At 31.9% G+C, this 16,140-nt stretch overlaps 1 protein-coding gene across 3 annotated transcripts in view; it reads left to right on the top strand.

Moving 5' to 3' along the window:
* LOC129939096 (inactive dipeptidyl peptidase 10) overlaps nucleotides 1-16,140 on the top strand; it is a 284,572-nt gene that overhangs the window by 160,935 nt on the left and 107,497 nt on the right. For all 3 annotated transcript variants that reach the window (XR_008780508.1, XR_008780507.1, XM_056046969.1), the window contains one exon: nucleotides 7,756-8,558. Coding sequence is in view for 1 of the 3 variants with exons in the window: in XM_056046969.1 (XP_055902944.1) it covers nucleotides 8,529-8,558 (30 nt within the window). In the remaining 2 variants the exon portion in view is untranslated. The remainder of the gene's footprint in view (nucleotides 1-7,755; nucleotides 8,559-16,140) is intronic.

The raw sequence follows: 16,140 nt of genomic DNA, 5'->3' as shown, positions 1-16,140 counted from the left end.
AAAGTTACTTCCCTTCTCTCTGATTCAAGTGCATATTCATCGTTGAATTCAATTGGATTTGGCAATTCACATCTGGTCATCACTGGCTGACGGAGGTGGACTTGACCAGAGTTGCCAGTCACACAATCATTATAAAGCCTGTTGCCTGGTGTTCAACTCTGTCTATTTTACGAATTTCACTCTTTTTTGTTCCTTTCGTTACCATTTACAACTTCATCCTCTCTTTCTTTCTAGTTTATGTGGTCTTGTTCAACCTCTTTAAATAGGTAAAACTGTAAAACCATATGGTAAACAAAAGAGTGCAAAAAATAACACAAAAGGAAATAAAACGAAAATGCAACCAGATAACTGTAAAAAGCTAACCAAAAAAAATAAAACAATTTCTCAAGCAGTGGAAAACTTTTTGAATGTCTATTCAAGGGAGATAACGAAAAAGAGAGAAAGAGAGAGAGAGAGACCACGTTAGAAAAAGTAATCTCAATATCTCGTGTTAGTTCTGGACGAGATACCTCAAAGTCTATTAGGTTTTTGTGGTAGCCCGTTTTTCATTTCATTTTGTGTTATTTTTTTTATTTTCCTTGAAACTAAATTAATGTAGCTCAAAAGTTATAAATTTACACTGAAAAAAATAAGGAGCATTTTCAAACAATGCGCATGAAAAAAGGAATAGTTTTCAATGTCTCTGGCTCACAAATCTAGTAGAACTTTTGAAATGGCCATGAGTACGTTGTTTTGAAAACCATAGAAAAATAACTTCCAAATTTGTTTCAAGTTTCTTTAAATGGCGCCCAGCGTAGTATTTTTTTGCCTACAACAAAGCACATTGATTGAACGTTTTCTATAATATCTTTTATCTTAATAATTCAGTACAAAAGTCGGAAAACGGAATTCGAAAATAATTCAACCACTCTACATTGAACTGGCGCCCAACGTAAGAATGAAAAGTCTACTTTTCAATAAATCTGCTGCATACTTCTTATAGAACTTTGCCAATGGTGTGTTGATTTAAAGGACAACAATCAACTAGCAAAAGAAATATGACAAATTTGTTCAGCAAAGAACTAAAATACAAGAATAAATATTAAGAAACAATCAACCAAGGTTTTTAAATTGATGCAAGTTTCTTTAACTGGCGCCCAATGTAGTATATTTTCCAAAACAACTAAGCACCTACTCCAAATAACATGCTCTCTTGCAGAATTCATCCGATGCTCCTTGTTTACTTGACTCAACACAGGTTTATTTTTTCGTTTTCTTCTCTAGATAGTATCGCTTTTTTGAACCGTTGTTATTCTGGTTGATACTAAGCTTGTACTTGGAATTTGAGACAAGGCGTAGAATTAACCGCTTTTCACATGATGTTCTTTTTTCTGCCTTGTACCCTTGTTGATTGTTCCCATATTTTTGTGGGTCAACAACATAATTCCTAAGACTTTTTTCTGTTAAGTCTCCTTGCAATTTCACGTCCTGAGAGTAGTAAATCACACAGAGCATCTATTTTTCCTCTTTCTGTAGCTGTTTTTTCAGAGCCCATGTGCGTTTTAAATTAATTTAAAACAGTTTTTAACACTCTTTTTGATTTTCTATACAAAAGTTTTTAAAAGTTCAAATTGTCAATATTCGCAGTAGCCTCATCCTAGTGGAGCTTTTTATAATACGCGTCTTAAGTAGTTTAATATTTGATATTGGGAAATTCCAACACTTCTACCAGTTATAAAAAGCGAAAATCTATTCCAAAATGTGTGACATCATCCTAGTGGTCGGCAGTGTATAATTTTCTTTTTCTTTTGAATACATTTTATCTTAAAAATTCAGTAGAGGTCAGAAAGAAGAATAAAAAATAAAAAACAATCTTCGTTTGACTGGCGCCCAGCTTGGGATTTATCTTTAGTGAAAAACTATCCAAAAAGATCAAAAAGAATAGTTTTCAATAAGAAATTTTATCAATGAATAACTCTTTACAAAAATGAGAAATTAAAGTCTTTTTGTCAAAGTTAAGGATTCTTGACATGAAGCGATATAAAGACATCAAAAGAGTTCAAAATTTAGTTTTGTTTGATTTTTATCTTTTTTCTAATCTTCTCAATGGGCTTTAAGAAAAATAAAAATCGTTACAATTATCTTAATGCGTTGATAGATATCAATTCAATCGATGGACATTTTTTTCTGTGTATATTTCAACATGGTTGACTGACTATTTCTTAATCTTTTCGGGTTTTCTATGTAATTTATAGATACTTTTCTTGTCAAAGGAATCTTTTAGATCTTACCACATGGTTTAGCTTCTAAAAGGCTCTTCAAAAAATGTTGGAAAAAAACTATTTCAATTTTCTCTTTCATAAGTCTTCTTCATCATCATAGACAAGATGATGTCCTTTTTTTTGAACAAACAAGATTATCTAATGCGGTTTCAAAAGGGTTCCTCTTTTTTTATTAAATTCATCATTTAACTTCTTAATTCACTTTTCGGGTCAAGTTCTGTGTAAAAATTGTGGTGGAGGCTGTTTTATTCTTTGTGATAAGCACCAATATCAAACACCTCTGCACCTCCCTCCGATTCTTATATAAGCTCCTTCCTTTTGATTACTATAGGATATGATGTCCTTGAACACTCACTCAATTGACTTTCATCTTGATTTAATGGTGATAATGATGTTATTCAGAGTTTTTGTCCTTTAAAAGAGAATCCAGATATCCATCACATAAATTGGAGATTTCTTTTCACATTGAAAAAATTCAATTTCCTTCATATTTCCCCTCAACAAGAAAAAAAAATACGAGTATATAAACCCAAATCTCATCTAAGGAAGACGATAAGGAGAATATAATATTGAGTTTGAAGAATCAATGATGTGCGAAAAACGACGACTGCTACTGTCAAATAAAATGAATTAAAAAAATAAACTGTATACACGTCCCGCTAAATTTAATGAAAACCACAAAAATTGAAAAATTCTACAGATTTTTTTTATTATTGACGGAAACCAATTTTTATGTAAGTGCTGGAAATTTGTTATTATACAAAACAACAACAACAACAAACCACAGCCACTAACTTTTTAAATGTCTCATATATATAGTCATAACCTTCAATCACACCTTCCCCCCTGCTGATGCGTGAAAAAAGAAATTCAATTAAATTGACGCCAAAAATATGGTGTTTATTATTTTGAAAAATAAATTTTTACCGATGGAAAAAAGTGGGTGTCTTATTTTTAATGGAGTAAACGGAAAGACTGTTAAAATAAATATGTCGTATTAAATTAGCTCTTTTTAGGAAACACAATATTTTATGAGATTTCTGGCTGGATGAAGAAGACGCAACTTTATCGTTTGGAATTTTAAGCGTTTTATTGATAAACAAATTAAATATGTTTTTATTCTTCATTTTAACTGAAGTAGACACAAAAAATAAATAGTTGTTTGCTAGATTTCATTTTAAGGAGTACATTTTTTTGAAGAGCAAAATGAGCTCAAACTTATAGATATTTTTACGTCAACGCAAAGTTTTAACACCCGGTAAGTCGTAATACATCGGAAACATATTACTTAATGCTGTTGTAAATTTAACGAAGCGGCGAAGCATTATACAATTCCAGTTTAGTATAACATAATAAACATATTTTAATTAGTTCTTCATTCGAACTCAAGTAATTGCAGAGGGGTCATTACATCCACATAAAGTCACTGTTTAGTGCGGTCCTTGGTCCCGATGTGTGATTCCACCTTACTTCTTCGAAAGCGACGATGTTACGAATGTCGCCGTCAATTCGGAGTCGTATGGTCTTATGATAACCTACTTTTTAATACCTGCTATTGAAGAATACTATTTGGAGAATATGTAGTTTTAAGAAAACGGTGCCACTTGCCAACAACTCGAGCGAATATGGCCTTATTGCCGCGTAATTTCTCGTCGTGGCGATATCAACTGGCCACCAAAATCACGCGATTTGACACTACTTTTTGTAGGGCTTTGCAAATAAATCTTTAACTCTTGAACACTTAAAAAAAAACATTGGTCAAATTACCTCAAAAGAATCGGTACTTGCAGCAATTCGCATGGTGGTCATTTAAATGATGCAGTGTTTCACACATAATGTCAATGTTCAAAATGTGTAGTAAAAAAGAAAATATGAGTATGTTTTACTTACGTTTACTTTTGAAACCCGATAAATAGATGGATCTTTCACGTTTCATAGGGATCTTTAATTGGTTTTATTGAGCTCAGAAGAAGGTCTCAAGATTCATGTTCTATCACATTGAACCAACAACTGTCCTCAATTTGACCTGCTCCTTCACCTATTCTATAACTTAAAAATTATGGTTTTAAGCGGATTCGCGTTAGGCGCTTTTTTACTTTCTTTTAAGGCAGTATTTTCCCTACAAATTTTGTGAGCGTTTTCTCAAAAACGAACTGATATATTTTTCTTAATTTTTTTCTTAACTTGGCTTCTTTCAGTAATAAAAATGTTTGTTTTGCTCCAGATGGATATTCCCTAATAAAACCGTTATTTTGTTTTTAAGTTTCCACAAGAACTTATCAAACAATTTCAATAACAAATGTTAAATTTTACTTATTGGATTAAAAAAAATATTAAATTTTTATTTTTAAACTCCATATATCAAAAACGAGTCAATATTTTTTATCGAAAATTAAATGCAAAGCGTATTATAACAATCTCTAAAAAAGTGCATACTGAAAATTTTTTTAAACGAAAATCGAAAAATGTTGTATATACAAAATTGATTTACAAAAAAAAAAAAACAGCTCTAAAGATTTTCGAAAAAAAATACATAATAAATTCAAGTTTTTTTGACTTTTAGATAGCATTTAAAGTTTTGAAGAAAAATATAATTTATTGATAAATTTTAAATATTTGAATTTAAAAATATAATAGATGTCCTTAATTTTTTTTTGCCCAAGCTCTAATAAAGGCTAAATAGTAATTCATGATAAGAAATGTCTTTTTATCGTTTTTTTTTTTTCAAAATTCGATATCTTATACCAAAATCAAATGTAAAATGTATAATAACCTGTTCTAAATAACTGCGTATTTAAAATATTTAAAACAAAACTGGAAAATTTGATATATGAAAACTAATTACAATAAAACCGCTCTAATGGTTTTCAAACAAAAATTATGTTTTTTTTTTGGGAAATCAAATGGCATTTACATTTTTTGAGAACAAAATTTAAACATAAAACAAATAAATTAGATGGCCAAAATTGGCTCCAGTGACTTAAACTCTCAACCATTTCTGTTTGCAACTCAATTGAGGGATGGAAGGGACCTACACTTTGTATACCGAATCTTAACTGAATATTTAAGAAAGCATTTTTCATGACAACAATTACTGTATGAGAATTTGTCAATTTCCCGCAAGAGGCAGTACCCGTGAAAAAAAATGTAGGTACTGAACCCAAGGTATGGCAGTACCTACTATAACATTACTAAAAAGCTAAGCAATCAAAAATTAAAAGAATTTAAATAAAATAAATAAATTTGATAAGAAGACAAAAACCATATTTTTTAATGCTTTGATTTGATCGACGCATTGGTTGCCTTTTAATGGAATTTAGTTTTTCGAACAAAGTAAAGTTTACTTCCGCTTTAAATTTTATTCCCAGTGTTTTAGCTAAATCATAGTCATAAGGTTTAGGGGCTTCAAGGTGGTTCGAAAGAATTTCAACAGGTTAACTTTTTCATTAAAGATATGTGACGAAATGATTTACAGTAAAAAATCGAACAGTATGTTATAGTTTTTAGTGTTAAATCATAGAAAAAAAATCGAAACTATTTTTATTTTATTAGTTAGTATTTATTGAACCACACAAAAATTAAGAGAAATTGGAATGAATTATTGCAGCCTATTTACCAATAAAATAAGTCGTCCAGCAGGATATTTCAAAATAAAATGCGCCCAACGTTGAAAATTTTAAGAGGCTTCTTTACTAAAATTGCATTTTCCTAAATAATAATTTAAAATTATATTATTGTATTTATTTAACATAGGAATATTTAAAGTTCAAATCTTAATTCAAAAAAACGGGACTAGGATGCGACCCACACTGATAACTTTCCATTCTGCCTGTAAATTTGTCTTGCTTAAAAGGTATGCAGATTTTCGTGTTTTTTGTTTAAAAAGTTGTCAATTGAATTATTCTAAGAAATTTAAAAAGAACCAACAATATTTTGCATATTATGAAGTAGCTTGATTTTAAAATCTATGTTTGCTAACGAGATTTTTAAGTCGTTAACCAATTTTTAATAATTTTAGTAGCATTTCTTAAAAGTTTTTATTTCTTATATAAATAAATACAAGTTGGATTAATGAAATTAATTTGAAGTCTATATCTCTTCTGGTTCTTGAGCTATGGACGCAAAAAAAAACTTCGCGAACGTGTACATACAATCAAGCACAGACATCTTTCAGACCTTGAAACTTCGAAAAATTTCAAAATATTCAATTTGACAAATCGGACCCATTACAATAACTTCCTATGGGAAGTTAATAATACCTCCTATTTTGTTATGATCTCTTTAAACTTAGATCAATTCAAATGACTGTTGAAAAATATATTAAAGTATCTTCACGAAAATATATAAAAATAAAGTCTTTTTCGAAAAATATATAGCAAAGAAAAATTCAACAACACCAACGTTGGGTGCCAATTAAATCGAAAAACTTGAGTGAAAAGGTACTTTGAAACAAATTGATTTGATAAACATAATAAGATATGCGATTAAGAATTATCGTATATAGAAAACGAAATGATGACACACAAGAAAAAACCTTAATATCCCCACATTGGGCGCCAGTATGTACACACCAGTATTTTTACGTTACCAAAGTCTTACACAATAAATCAAATCTTGTATATTAAAATTACCTACTTATTTGAAGTAAAGTAAATACAAAATTTCCCCCATAAACCATCCAAAAATTCAAATCTATCTTTGGACAAAGTTTTCAAATAAATTAAAGTTAAAATTTCATAAGATACATAAATAAATTATATACAATTTCACACTGAAAATCAGAGTAAAAAAAATCATCATCTTCTTCCTAAGACACTTTAAAACTTTAGTCCTTAAACAAAAAGTCAAAAATATCACTTTACTAACAAGCTTAAAATAAACATTATCCTTGCACTTTACACACTTTTTGGTTCCATTTTTTAGATTTTTTCTTTTTTCTTCTAACACTTTAAAAACAATAAAGCACAACGACACTCAGCACAGCATGATTCTATTTAAGCAGTAGAAGTAAAGAGAAGCAACACAGTAGTGGAAAGAGTCCTCTAATATACATGCCATTAGCTCGCACTAAAAGCACTAAACACACATAAATACATACTTCACTTTATTGCACACACATTTGAGCACACATCAGGATACAAAGTCACAGGATATGCGTAACCTATACGACCTATACTCAGACTCAACTCACAAAGAGCATCAGCAGTCATATCGTTTATTTGCAAACACACACTCACATCACAAACTAAATTGCATGCCACATAAAAGTGTCTCTGAAGCCCGTTGACGATGAGGTTGCTATACCTATAGATCCGCATCCTTTCTAATGTATAGCTTCCTAGACAGAGTTGATGCACTACTACAACTACCACCCTACTCACACCTAACAACACTTTTATTTATAACCCCTCTGTGATGAGATATATGAAAATAAAAATAAAAAAATATTATTTAACGATTTTACTCATGTTAAATATTTTTAATGCACTTTCAGGATATGCTCATGCCCAAGCAAATTGAATTTTGTCTTTAAATTTCAAACAAACCAAAAAATAAAAAAGTTCATCATCCCACCCCAACGTTTCGTCACATCAAAATAAAAAACTAATAAATATAAAATAACCTACAACCAACATTCGCATGAAGGACATCATTTTCTTAAAGTTTTTATTCATTTTCGAACAAAATATCAAAATAAAAAGAAGAATAAAATTCTCACATAAATTCTTAAGTAAAAAATAAAAAATAGAACATTTTTGCAACAAGGATACATCTCTTCGGGCAAACTAAGAAAAAAGGACACTCGAACAGGCAGCCAAGTTGAGTTGAGTTGAAAGTGGGATTTTATTTCATCCTTGAACACACATTATGAGCCGAGGAGTTTTTGTGTCCTGTGTGGTGGGTAGTTGGATGCCATCATCTCCATCATCATCATCATCCTCGTCCACAGGTGTTGGAATACACTAAGAAGTCGAAGGATACTCTTGTGCTCTATCCTCTGTCCTCTTTCCCATCCTCAAAAAGAGAGATTTCAAGGAGCACTATACGTCGTCGTCGTCGTTTTCGAGTTTTAAGGAGGAGACGTCGCCGTCACTCGTCTAACTGCTAAATTCGGGTCTTAAGTGATTTTCTTTTCTTATTTTTATTTCTTACATTTCATAGTTCAGTGTGTGGTGTATTTTTTATCACCCGTCGTGTTCTTTTATTTATTTTGTTTCCTTTTTTTCGGCAAAGTGCGAGCAACGTTATATTTTTTCGGTGTAAGAAATGCCCGAACAGGATAATTACGACGATGAGGTAATTTTATATATTTATTTTTCAAGTAGTAAAATATTTTCATTGTTGTTGTAGTTGTTGTTTAATGTTGAATATAAGAAACATCTATTTATACATATTTAAGTGAAAAGATAATGACCAAGTTAAATGATGGTGAGGCTTAATTATGCGGACATTTGTGATTTTTTTCTTCGTCTTTGTTTCTCTTCCTTTCGTAAATGAATAATTGAAGATATTACATATTTTGGAGATTTTATGGAGTTTTTAAACGATTTTTTCGTTTTTAGACAAGGAGGTTTTTGTTTGAACATTCTGTTTATAAATCAAGAGCTTAAAATGCTAATTTTCTTAATGGTCTTATGTCAAAAAGTCCTTTAATGGAAATACTAATTTTTTTTCGAGAATAATAATAAATGAAAAAAGATGAATTTTTGACATAAAATGTATGTTAAGTGTATGAAAAAAAAATTAATACTTCTTTAAGTTAAAATTTTTGGTGGTTTTACTTTTATATTTTTTGTGAAACATCATTAAGGAAAGAAAGACTTTCGATAAGGAATAACATCGATGTATTGTGTTAGTTTGGGTATTTTAAGGCTAATATTGGTCTGTATGGAAATTTTATTGAACTGTAGGTATTGTAAGCTCGAAAAAAACGTAATTTCGTGAACATTTTTTGAAGAGGCGTTTTATTAAATTAATAAACAGAATCAATGTATACTTACTTACGAGTAATTACTTACTTAAGGTGGCGTTACAGTCCTGGGCGGACCTGGGCCTCAATCACCATGCGTATCCAGCCAGCTAGGTCCCTAGCTAGATGTCTCCAGTTTCGCACACTAAGTTAGTTGAGGTCCATCACCCATTGTCTTTTCGTTCTACATGACCCAGTTATCTTTGTCGTGTGACTTTAATTTTGTTAACCAGGTAACTGTCGCTGTACAGCCCGAACAGTTCGTCGTTGTATCTTCTCCTCCATTATCCATATATGGAGACGCGATTAAAAATCACCCACACATGTTTTATCTCCAAGCATCCTAAGACGCTCTCATCTCAATTTGACGGGGTTCAGGCCTCAGCGCCATGAATGAGAACCGGAATGACGATTGTCTTTTAGATTGCGATTTTAGAAGCTTGAAAGGGGACTTTACTACCGAATTGCCTTCTAAGTCCAAAGAAGCAGCCATTTGTAAGAGAAATTCTTCGTTTGACATCAGCGTCGTTGTCTGAACTTATAGCGGTGCCTAAGTAGACAAAGTCCTCAACTACCTCAAAGTGATAGCTGTCCATGGTCCATGTCCTTTTTGGATGGCAGCATTGACTTGGCCTTGTCCTGATTGACCACTAAATGGACCTTTAGAAGATTGTGCCTCTAGGGTTGCCGGTTGAATTTTGCACAATTCTTTCCAGAACGATGATAAAAAAGCCGCATGACATCAAATGCATAGGTGAGATCTTTTCCGACCTCGATAGGGTAGGCTGCATTCTCCATCGTCATTGTGCACAAATGGATAAGTTTGACTAGACATAGATCTTTAGAGCGCCATTAGATCCGACCATATTTTGCAGATGAGTTGGTGCATCCTCTCTACCAAATCATCGTCTGCTGCTTTAAATAGTTCGGCAGCGATGCCGTCAGCTCCAGCAGCTTTGTTTGACTTGAGTTTAGATATAGCTATCTTTACAGTCTAGATCAGGTAGGCGGTATTGTTGATCTGCGTCGCCTAGGTTGAGTGGTTCTATCTCCCTTACAGCGGAATTTGGTTTGTCATCACCATTATATAATATGAAAAGTGTTTTTTTTTATATTCTCAACATAGGCTACGGTTCTACTTCGATGTTTCCTTAATCGTCTTTACAGGCTTAGGTTCATAACTGGTACCCTTGGGATGTTTTTTTTACCTTTTGGTAAAATTTACGAACCTCATTCCTGTTGTGACATCGCTCTATCTCCTCAATCGTGCTTCTCATGCTCCCTTTTTTCGATCTAAGAAGCCGGTAAATCTCTCTCCTCTTCTGCTTGCGGATCTCGCTAACAGCATCGAAATATATGCATATAGCTAATTAAATTAAAAAAATTCACAATATATTAACAAAAATATTGGCTTGCAATTTTCCTGTTGTAAATCTGCTAGAGAACATCTACAAAAAAATGTCTGGTTGTGAGGTTCATTTTCATCTCTGATACAAATTATACGAAATAAACAAAAAAAACTTAACTATTTTTTCTTAGAATAGAGGAATTCAAGTTATGATAAATGGAATCTCCAAAATCCAATTTTTGGACAAAATGTCGGATTTGTAAAAAAAAAACCTTTTTTTCCAACAAAATTTGCCCTAAGAAAATCGATATAAATGTTAAAATTTGCCGCCATGCGCAATGCTTCCGTTTAAAACAGCATCTTTTCCACAAGAAAATAATTGCAGTTTTTTTTAACTGTTTTCCAGGCTCAAATGTTTTGAAAAGATTACACCATGGTATTTGTATTCGCTGACACATTAAATAGTCCCGAAGTTATACTTTCATTTGAGGCGTTTCGACCTAAAACTTTTTTAAACACCATCGCTTCGGACTTTTTTTTTACTATTAGGTTCCATAAACTGCAGAATCGGTATAATCTGTTAATCAGTTGCACAGTTTTTGGGAAATAAACAAGCATAACAACACTGCCTCTCACCTCTGGTGGTCACAAACCAGTCAGAATGGTCCGAACCATTCCTATGGTTCCTATGTACAATTCTTCGAGCTCATGATATTTACAAACCGAACAACTCATAAAATAAATATCCCCCATTGATTATGTCCAAAGCTGCTTTGAATTTGACGCAAAATTCATTCAGCGTATTAAAGCTCTCCGCTAAACTTCTAAAAATAAAAATATTATCAACACTGGAGTAACCTGATTTAACACCAGCTTAGAATTCTTTCAAAACTTTCCTTGTTGTATTAGTTGTGAGCTGCTTATTTAACATCATTGTAAAAATCTTATACAATACTCCTTCACAAATGTTAACTCGACTCCAATCCTAAACCGGAATCGAGTCGAATCAAGCTCATTATAACTCGATTCAGGTATATAAAGAATTAAGGCGAGCTTCAAGCTCGCTTCAACACCACATGTGAATGAAGTAGTCTATGAACAAACCCCCTTCTTGTAGTTTTTATTTTATGTCAAATCTGAAATTGTTAAGTGAACTTTTTTTATGGAATCTCAATTTCCAGATGTTTTCTTATCATTGGCAGTTTAATTTTTTGCTGAAGTTAATTTTAAATTTTAATTTTTACAAAACTTTCTTCTGTTTGTGTTTTTTATTACTGTTCTGACAGGTCTTCTTTCAGTTGTAGCAATTTTTAAATGCAAAAATGTGGCTACTGCCAATGGGTTTTCTTGGGAATCGTTTACTATACTATTAATAAAATGCCAAAAAACCACAAGTATTGCGTTATGAAAAAAAAATCCACGATAGTTCGAAGCTTCCACTAGCACTGATCCTTTTTTGTGGATTGGGAGTATAATTCCAACCTGAAATTCCTTAACTGCTATATCTCCTACCATAACTTTATTGAAAATTGTAACAAGTGGTTTTTTAAGCGTTACAGTTCCATATTTATGCAGCTTGACTGGAGTACCGTTCGTAACTGCAGCTTTTTAATACTTAAGACAACCCTAACGTTTGTTATAATTTTAAGTGAATTTATAGTCTAATAATTCACTGGTGAACCGAGATGTCGCATAATGCCAAATTTTTGGTGACGTAATGGGATTAAGTAAATCTGTGAAGTGGATGTGTAGCACAGTTGCATTCAGATTTGTAGGCACAGCAAATCTTTTGCCATTTAATTGCCAGATCAGTTTCACAAAATTCTTCCATCTTAAACTGTTTTTCAGCCTCTCAATATGTAAACCTTGATAAGATCTTCGGTAGTGCCTGAACTATATAAATGTGATTTTCTCTAACCCTTGGCATTCTTCATCAAATCATGACTTTAACTTTTTTATTTCACTCCTCTCTCAATGTGTATGTAGGATACTTTTGCAATAGTTTCCAAGTAGATAAAGTCTGCATTTTGGTAAAAAATCCTGTTTTTTACGGTTTTTGAACTTAGCCGAGAATGGTTAAAACAAAAATAACTCTTAAAGTGTTAATAATTTTTTGTGTAGGAAATTATTATTATAGTGATTGATCGGGAGAGTATCGGGACGCCGCTTTTTAAAATCCTTTTTTTCAAAAAATCCCGAAAAAAAGTTTTAAAATCCCGTCTTCTAAAATATCGATTTTTTATTATTCAAAATCCCGATCAATTAAAATCCCGAAAAATCCAGACAATCCCGTTTTTTATTTACGAAATACGTGCATTAAATAACAAGAAAAGTCAATGGTTTGAATGTTAAATTAAGAAGCGTTTTGGAATCCCGCTTTTTACAATACGGGGTTTTTGTGTCATACAGCCTACAGTACATTTCAATTAAAATAATAATGAAAATAGTATTCTTTAAAACAATACTACTTTTAAAAGAATACTACTTTGCTTTATATTATTATTTTTTTGATATATTATAAATGTCAAAGGTGACAGGAAATGAATTTAAAAAAATGTATCATTTTATAAATATTAATAAACAATATTTGTATAATTAGTTGTTTAATTTTAAAAAATCGCATGGTTATATAATAAAATGCAAGACTGGGTCGTACGTACTTGGTCCTGTATGCAAAAAGTCTGTTTAAAAAAGTACCTATAGAAGATTTTAAAACATACCTGTTAAATAAGTTTGTCTTCAAAAATTTAAATGCCATTTTATAAATCAAAAAACCCTTAATTTTTCAATTTTTTTTTCCAAAATCGTTATAGCGGTTTTTTTTAAATTAATTTTTTATATATAAAATTTTTCAATTTAGTTCTAAAAATATTTTTGGTGTGCAGTTGTTTAGAGATTGAAAATATACGCTATACATTTGAATTTTGTAAAAAAATGTTGACCAGTTTTTGAGATATCGAATTAAAAAAAAAAAATCAATATTTTTTTAAAAATAAAAAAAATAAAAAAATGCATTTTGACAATCAAATATTGTTAACGCAATGTAAGAGCTTATTCAGAAAAAAAACTATTGAAATCAGTTAATAAGTTGCTGAAAAATTAAATAACAAAATAACGGTTCTATGAGCGGTACCTTTCCTGAGCAATACAAAAATATGTTTTTCTTATTAAAGAAGCCAAGTTAAAAAATGAAATGTTTGAAAAAATTTAAGGAAAATCTATCGGTCTGTTTTTGAGAAAATTCGAATTTTCGTTTTTTGACAAAAAAAAAATTGAATGGTGGCCACTGTTAGTTTTAATCTTAAAAAAATCTGCTCAAAACCTTAACTTCCAAGTTTGAACTCAATCGACCCAATGGTTTAGGCTATAGGAGCGTGGACAAACAGACAAAATCGACCGGACGGAATCGCGGGACCTTTTTCCGACTTTTTTCGACTTCTCTACCATCGTAATATCATGTTTGATTAAAATCTCGAGTTCGAAATTTTGCACGAATGCAAAACTTTCCATATAGTTCCTATATGTCGCAAGTAAAAAACGGTATTATATGAAATGGGATTACAAAAAGCAGGATTATAAAAAATCAGGATCATAAAAAGCAGGATTTAAAAAAAACGGGATTTTAACGGGATTTAAAACAGGAATATAAAAACCGGCATATCGAACCCAAACCTGGATTGATCTTCCATGAATTATTTTTTAAATTAGTACTGTATTAAATTCCTTAAAAAGCGTTTAAATCAATCTCTAACGCCCACTTTTGCTAAAAAGGTACAGGTCTTTAAAAAAAAACACGAAAAAAAGTATCCCCTTAATATTAATCGAATTGTTTATAAGAACAGAAAACTTTGAGCTTTGAGTAAACATTTATTTCGTGCTGTCTCAATTTTTGTTTGTTTCCAAAGAACAAATTCCTCATTAATGTCGTATTTGAAAACAAAGTTAATTTCGAAACCTCACGAAGAAAAAATTAATTAATTTACTTTTCTTATTCTCTAGACTGTAATAATTACTGTGACTTTTAACCTTTAAAAACAAAACTTTACTACGTTTGCATTTGAGTAGGTATCATTGACAAAATGCTTCAAAAAAAATCGGTTTATAGCCTTCTATGACTTATGTACCTTAATTTACGAGTACCTGCCGCGTATATAATGGACAACGTTGCTCTCCCTTGATGCAGCGACCTCATTAATGTTCTGCAATGCATTCATTTATGTGTATTTTTAATGCTTTTTTCAAATTGAATTATTTTTTTTCAGCAAAAAGAAAAACAGAACAAAAAAGCAAAACAAAACTGGCTTTTTGAACAAAAGTGCCATTTAATGATATTATCTCATGCGTTTCGCAATTCCTATTCAAAATCGAGTTTCCTTGGATTGAATCTCTGGCTTGTTCTGCATCATTCTGAAAATGATGGTGGCATGCAGCTCAAAACCAAGCAGAAGTAGCAGAAGCACCAGAGTACGGAACGGAAGTGAATTATGCAAAATTGTTATAATTGACTACACGAGGGTATAAGGGGTTATCCCCTCTGCATTCAGCTTCTGCGAACTCATAGTCTTCCTTCATCAACAGCATCACCATAACCATGATCATCGCAGCTCTAGCCGTCGTGCGTCGTGTTGTTCAGTCATCCAGCACTTGCTGCATTGCATTCATAGTCATAGAGAACATTCAGAGGATACTTTCCCATACACGTTAGCTCCTTCATATTCGAGAGATCCTTTGTGCAAGTTCTTTTTTGCCTTCTTTTCTCGTCCTGAATTGGCATCATGTGGATATGGAATCTCTGTTGTAGCTATTTCTGTGTCGGTCTAAACCAAAAACACGGTATATATGGTGCAAATGAGTTTTCGGTTTCGTTGGTGGCTTTAGAGCGGGATGTTATAAGGACACTATTTCTTTTTTTAAGTACGGCAACTTGCACATGAAACTTTCAACGTAATTGCGCCCCTAGAGGGTGACATTTTTTTCCAACGGCAACTGCGACTATGAGATTCTCCCACCACGAAGACGACGAGGACTACAGTCTGCAATGCAAATTCTGTAAAAGGATAATTTAAGTGTAACATTCTGTTTACTCGCTTTCTATCCTTTCTCTCTCGTCAACGCTTCACCTCTCGCGTCGCAAGTCGCAATGATTCAGGAATAATGATGATGAGATGACGTTGATGACATTTGCACTATACTAACATCAGTGGTTGGTCCTGGCACGAATATGTATTTTTTTAAATAAAATCCTTGATGTGGGTTGTGTGCGGAACTTTTGTGTGCAAGATGCAAAAAATATACATTGCAATTGTGTTTTCTTGTTCCATATTCTGCTAAAGGACTCTTTTTTTTTGTTCACAATGATCCTATTTTATGTTTTCTTTTTCTGTGCTTATCTTATGTGTGGCTGCTTAACATGAAAATTTCACTTATGTCAGTGTCAATGTCTTAAAGGAACAAAAACAAGAAAAAGGACGAGAAAGTAAAGGATCTAAGGTACTAAGAAGGTCATGCATACATTATGTGCATATGTCTACCCTATCTGTCTCTCTTCATGGTGTAATATT

This window comes from Eupeodes corollae, chromosome 1, assembly GCF_945859685.1.
Source record: "Eupeodes corollae chromosome 1, idEupCoro1.1, whole genome shotgun sequence".
NCBI classification, from domain to species: Eukaryota; Metazoa; Arthropoda; class Insecta; order Diptera; family Syrphidae; genus Eupeodes; species Eupeodes corollae.
The sequence above is the reverse complement of the archived record's forward strand: the minus strand, read 5'-3'. Positions and strand labels throughout refer to the sequence as shown.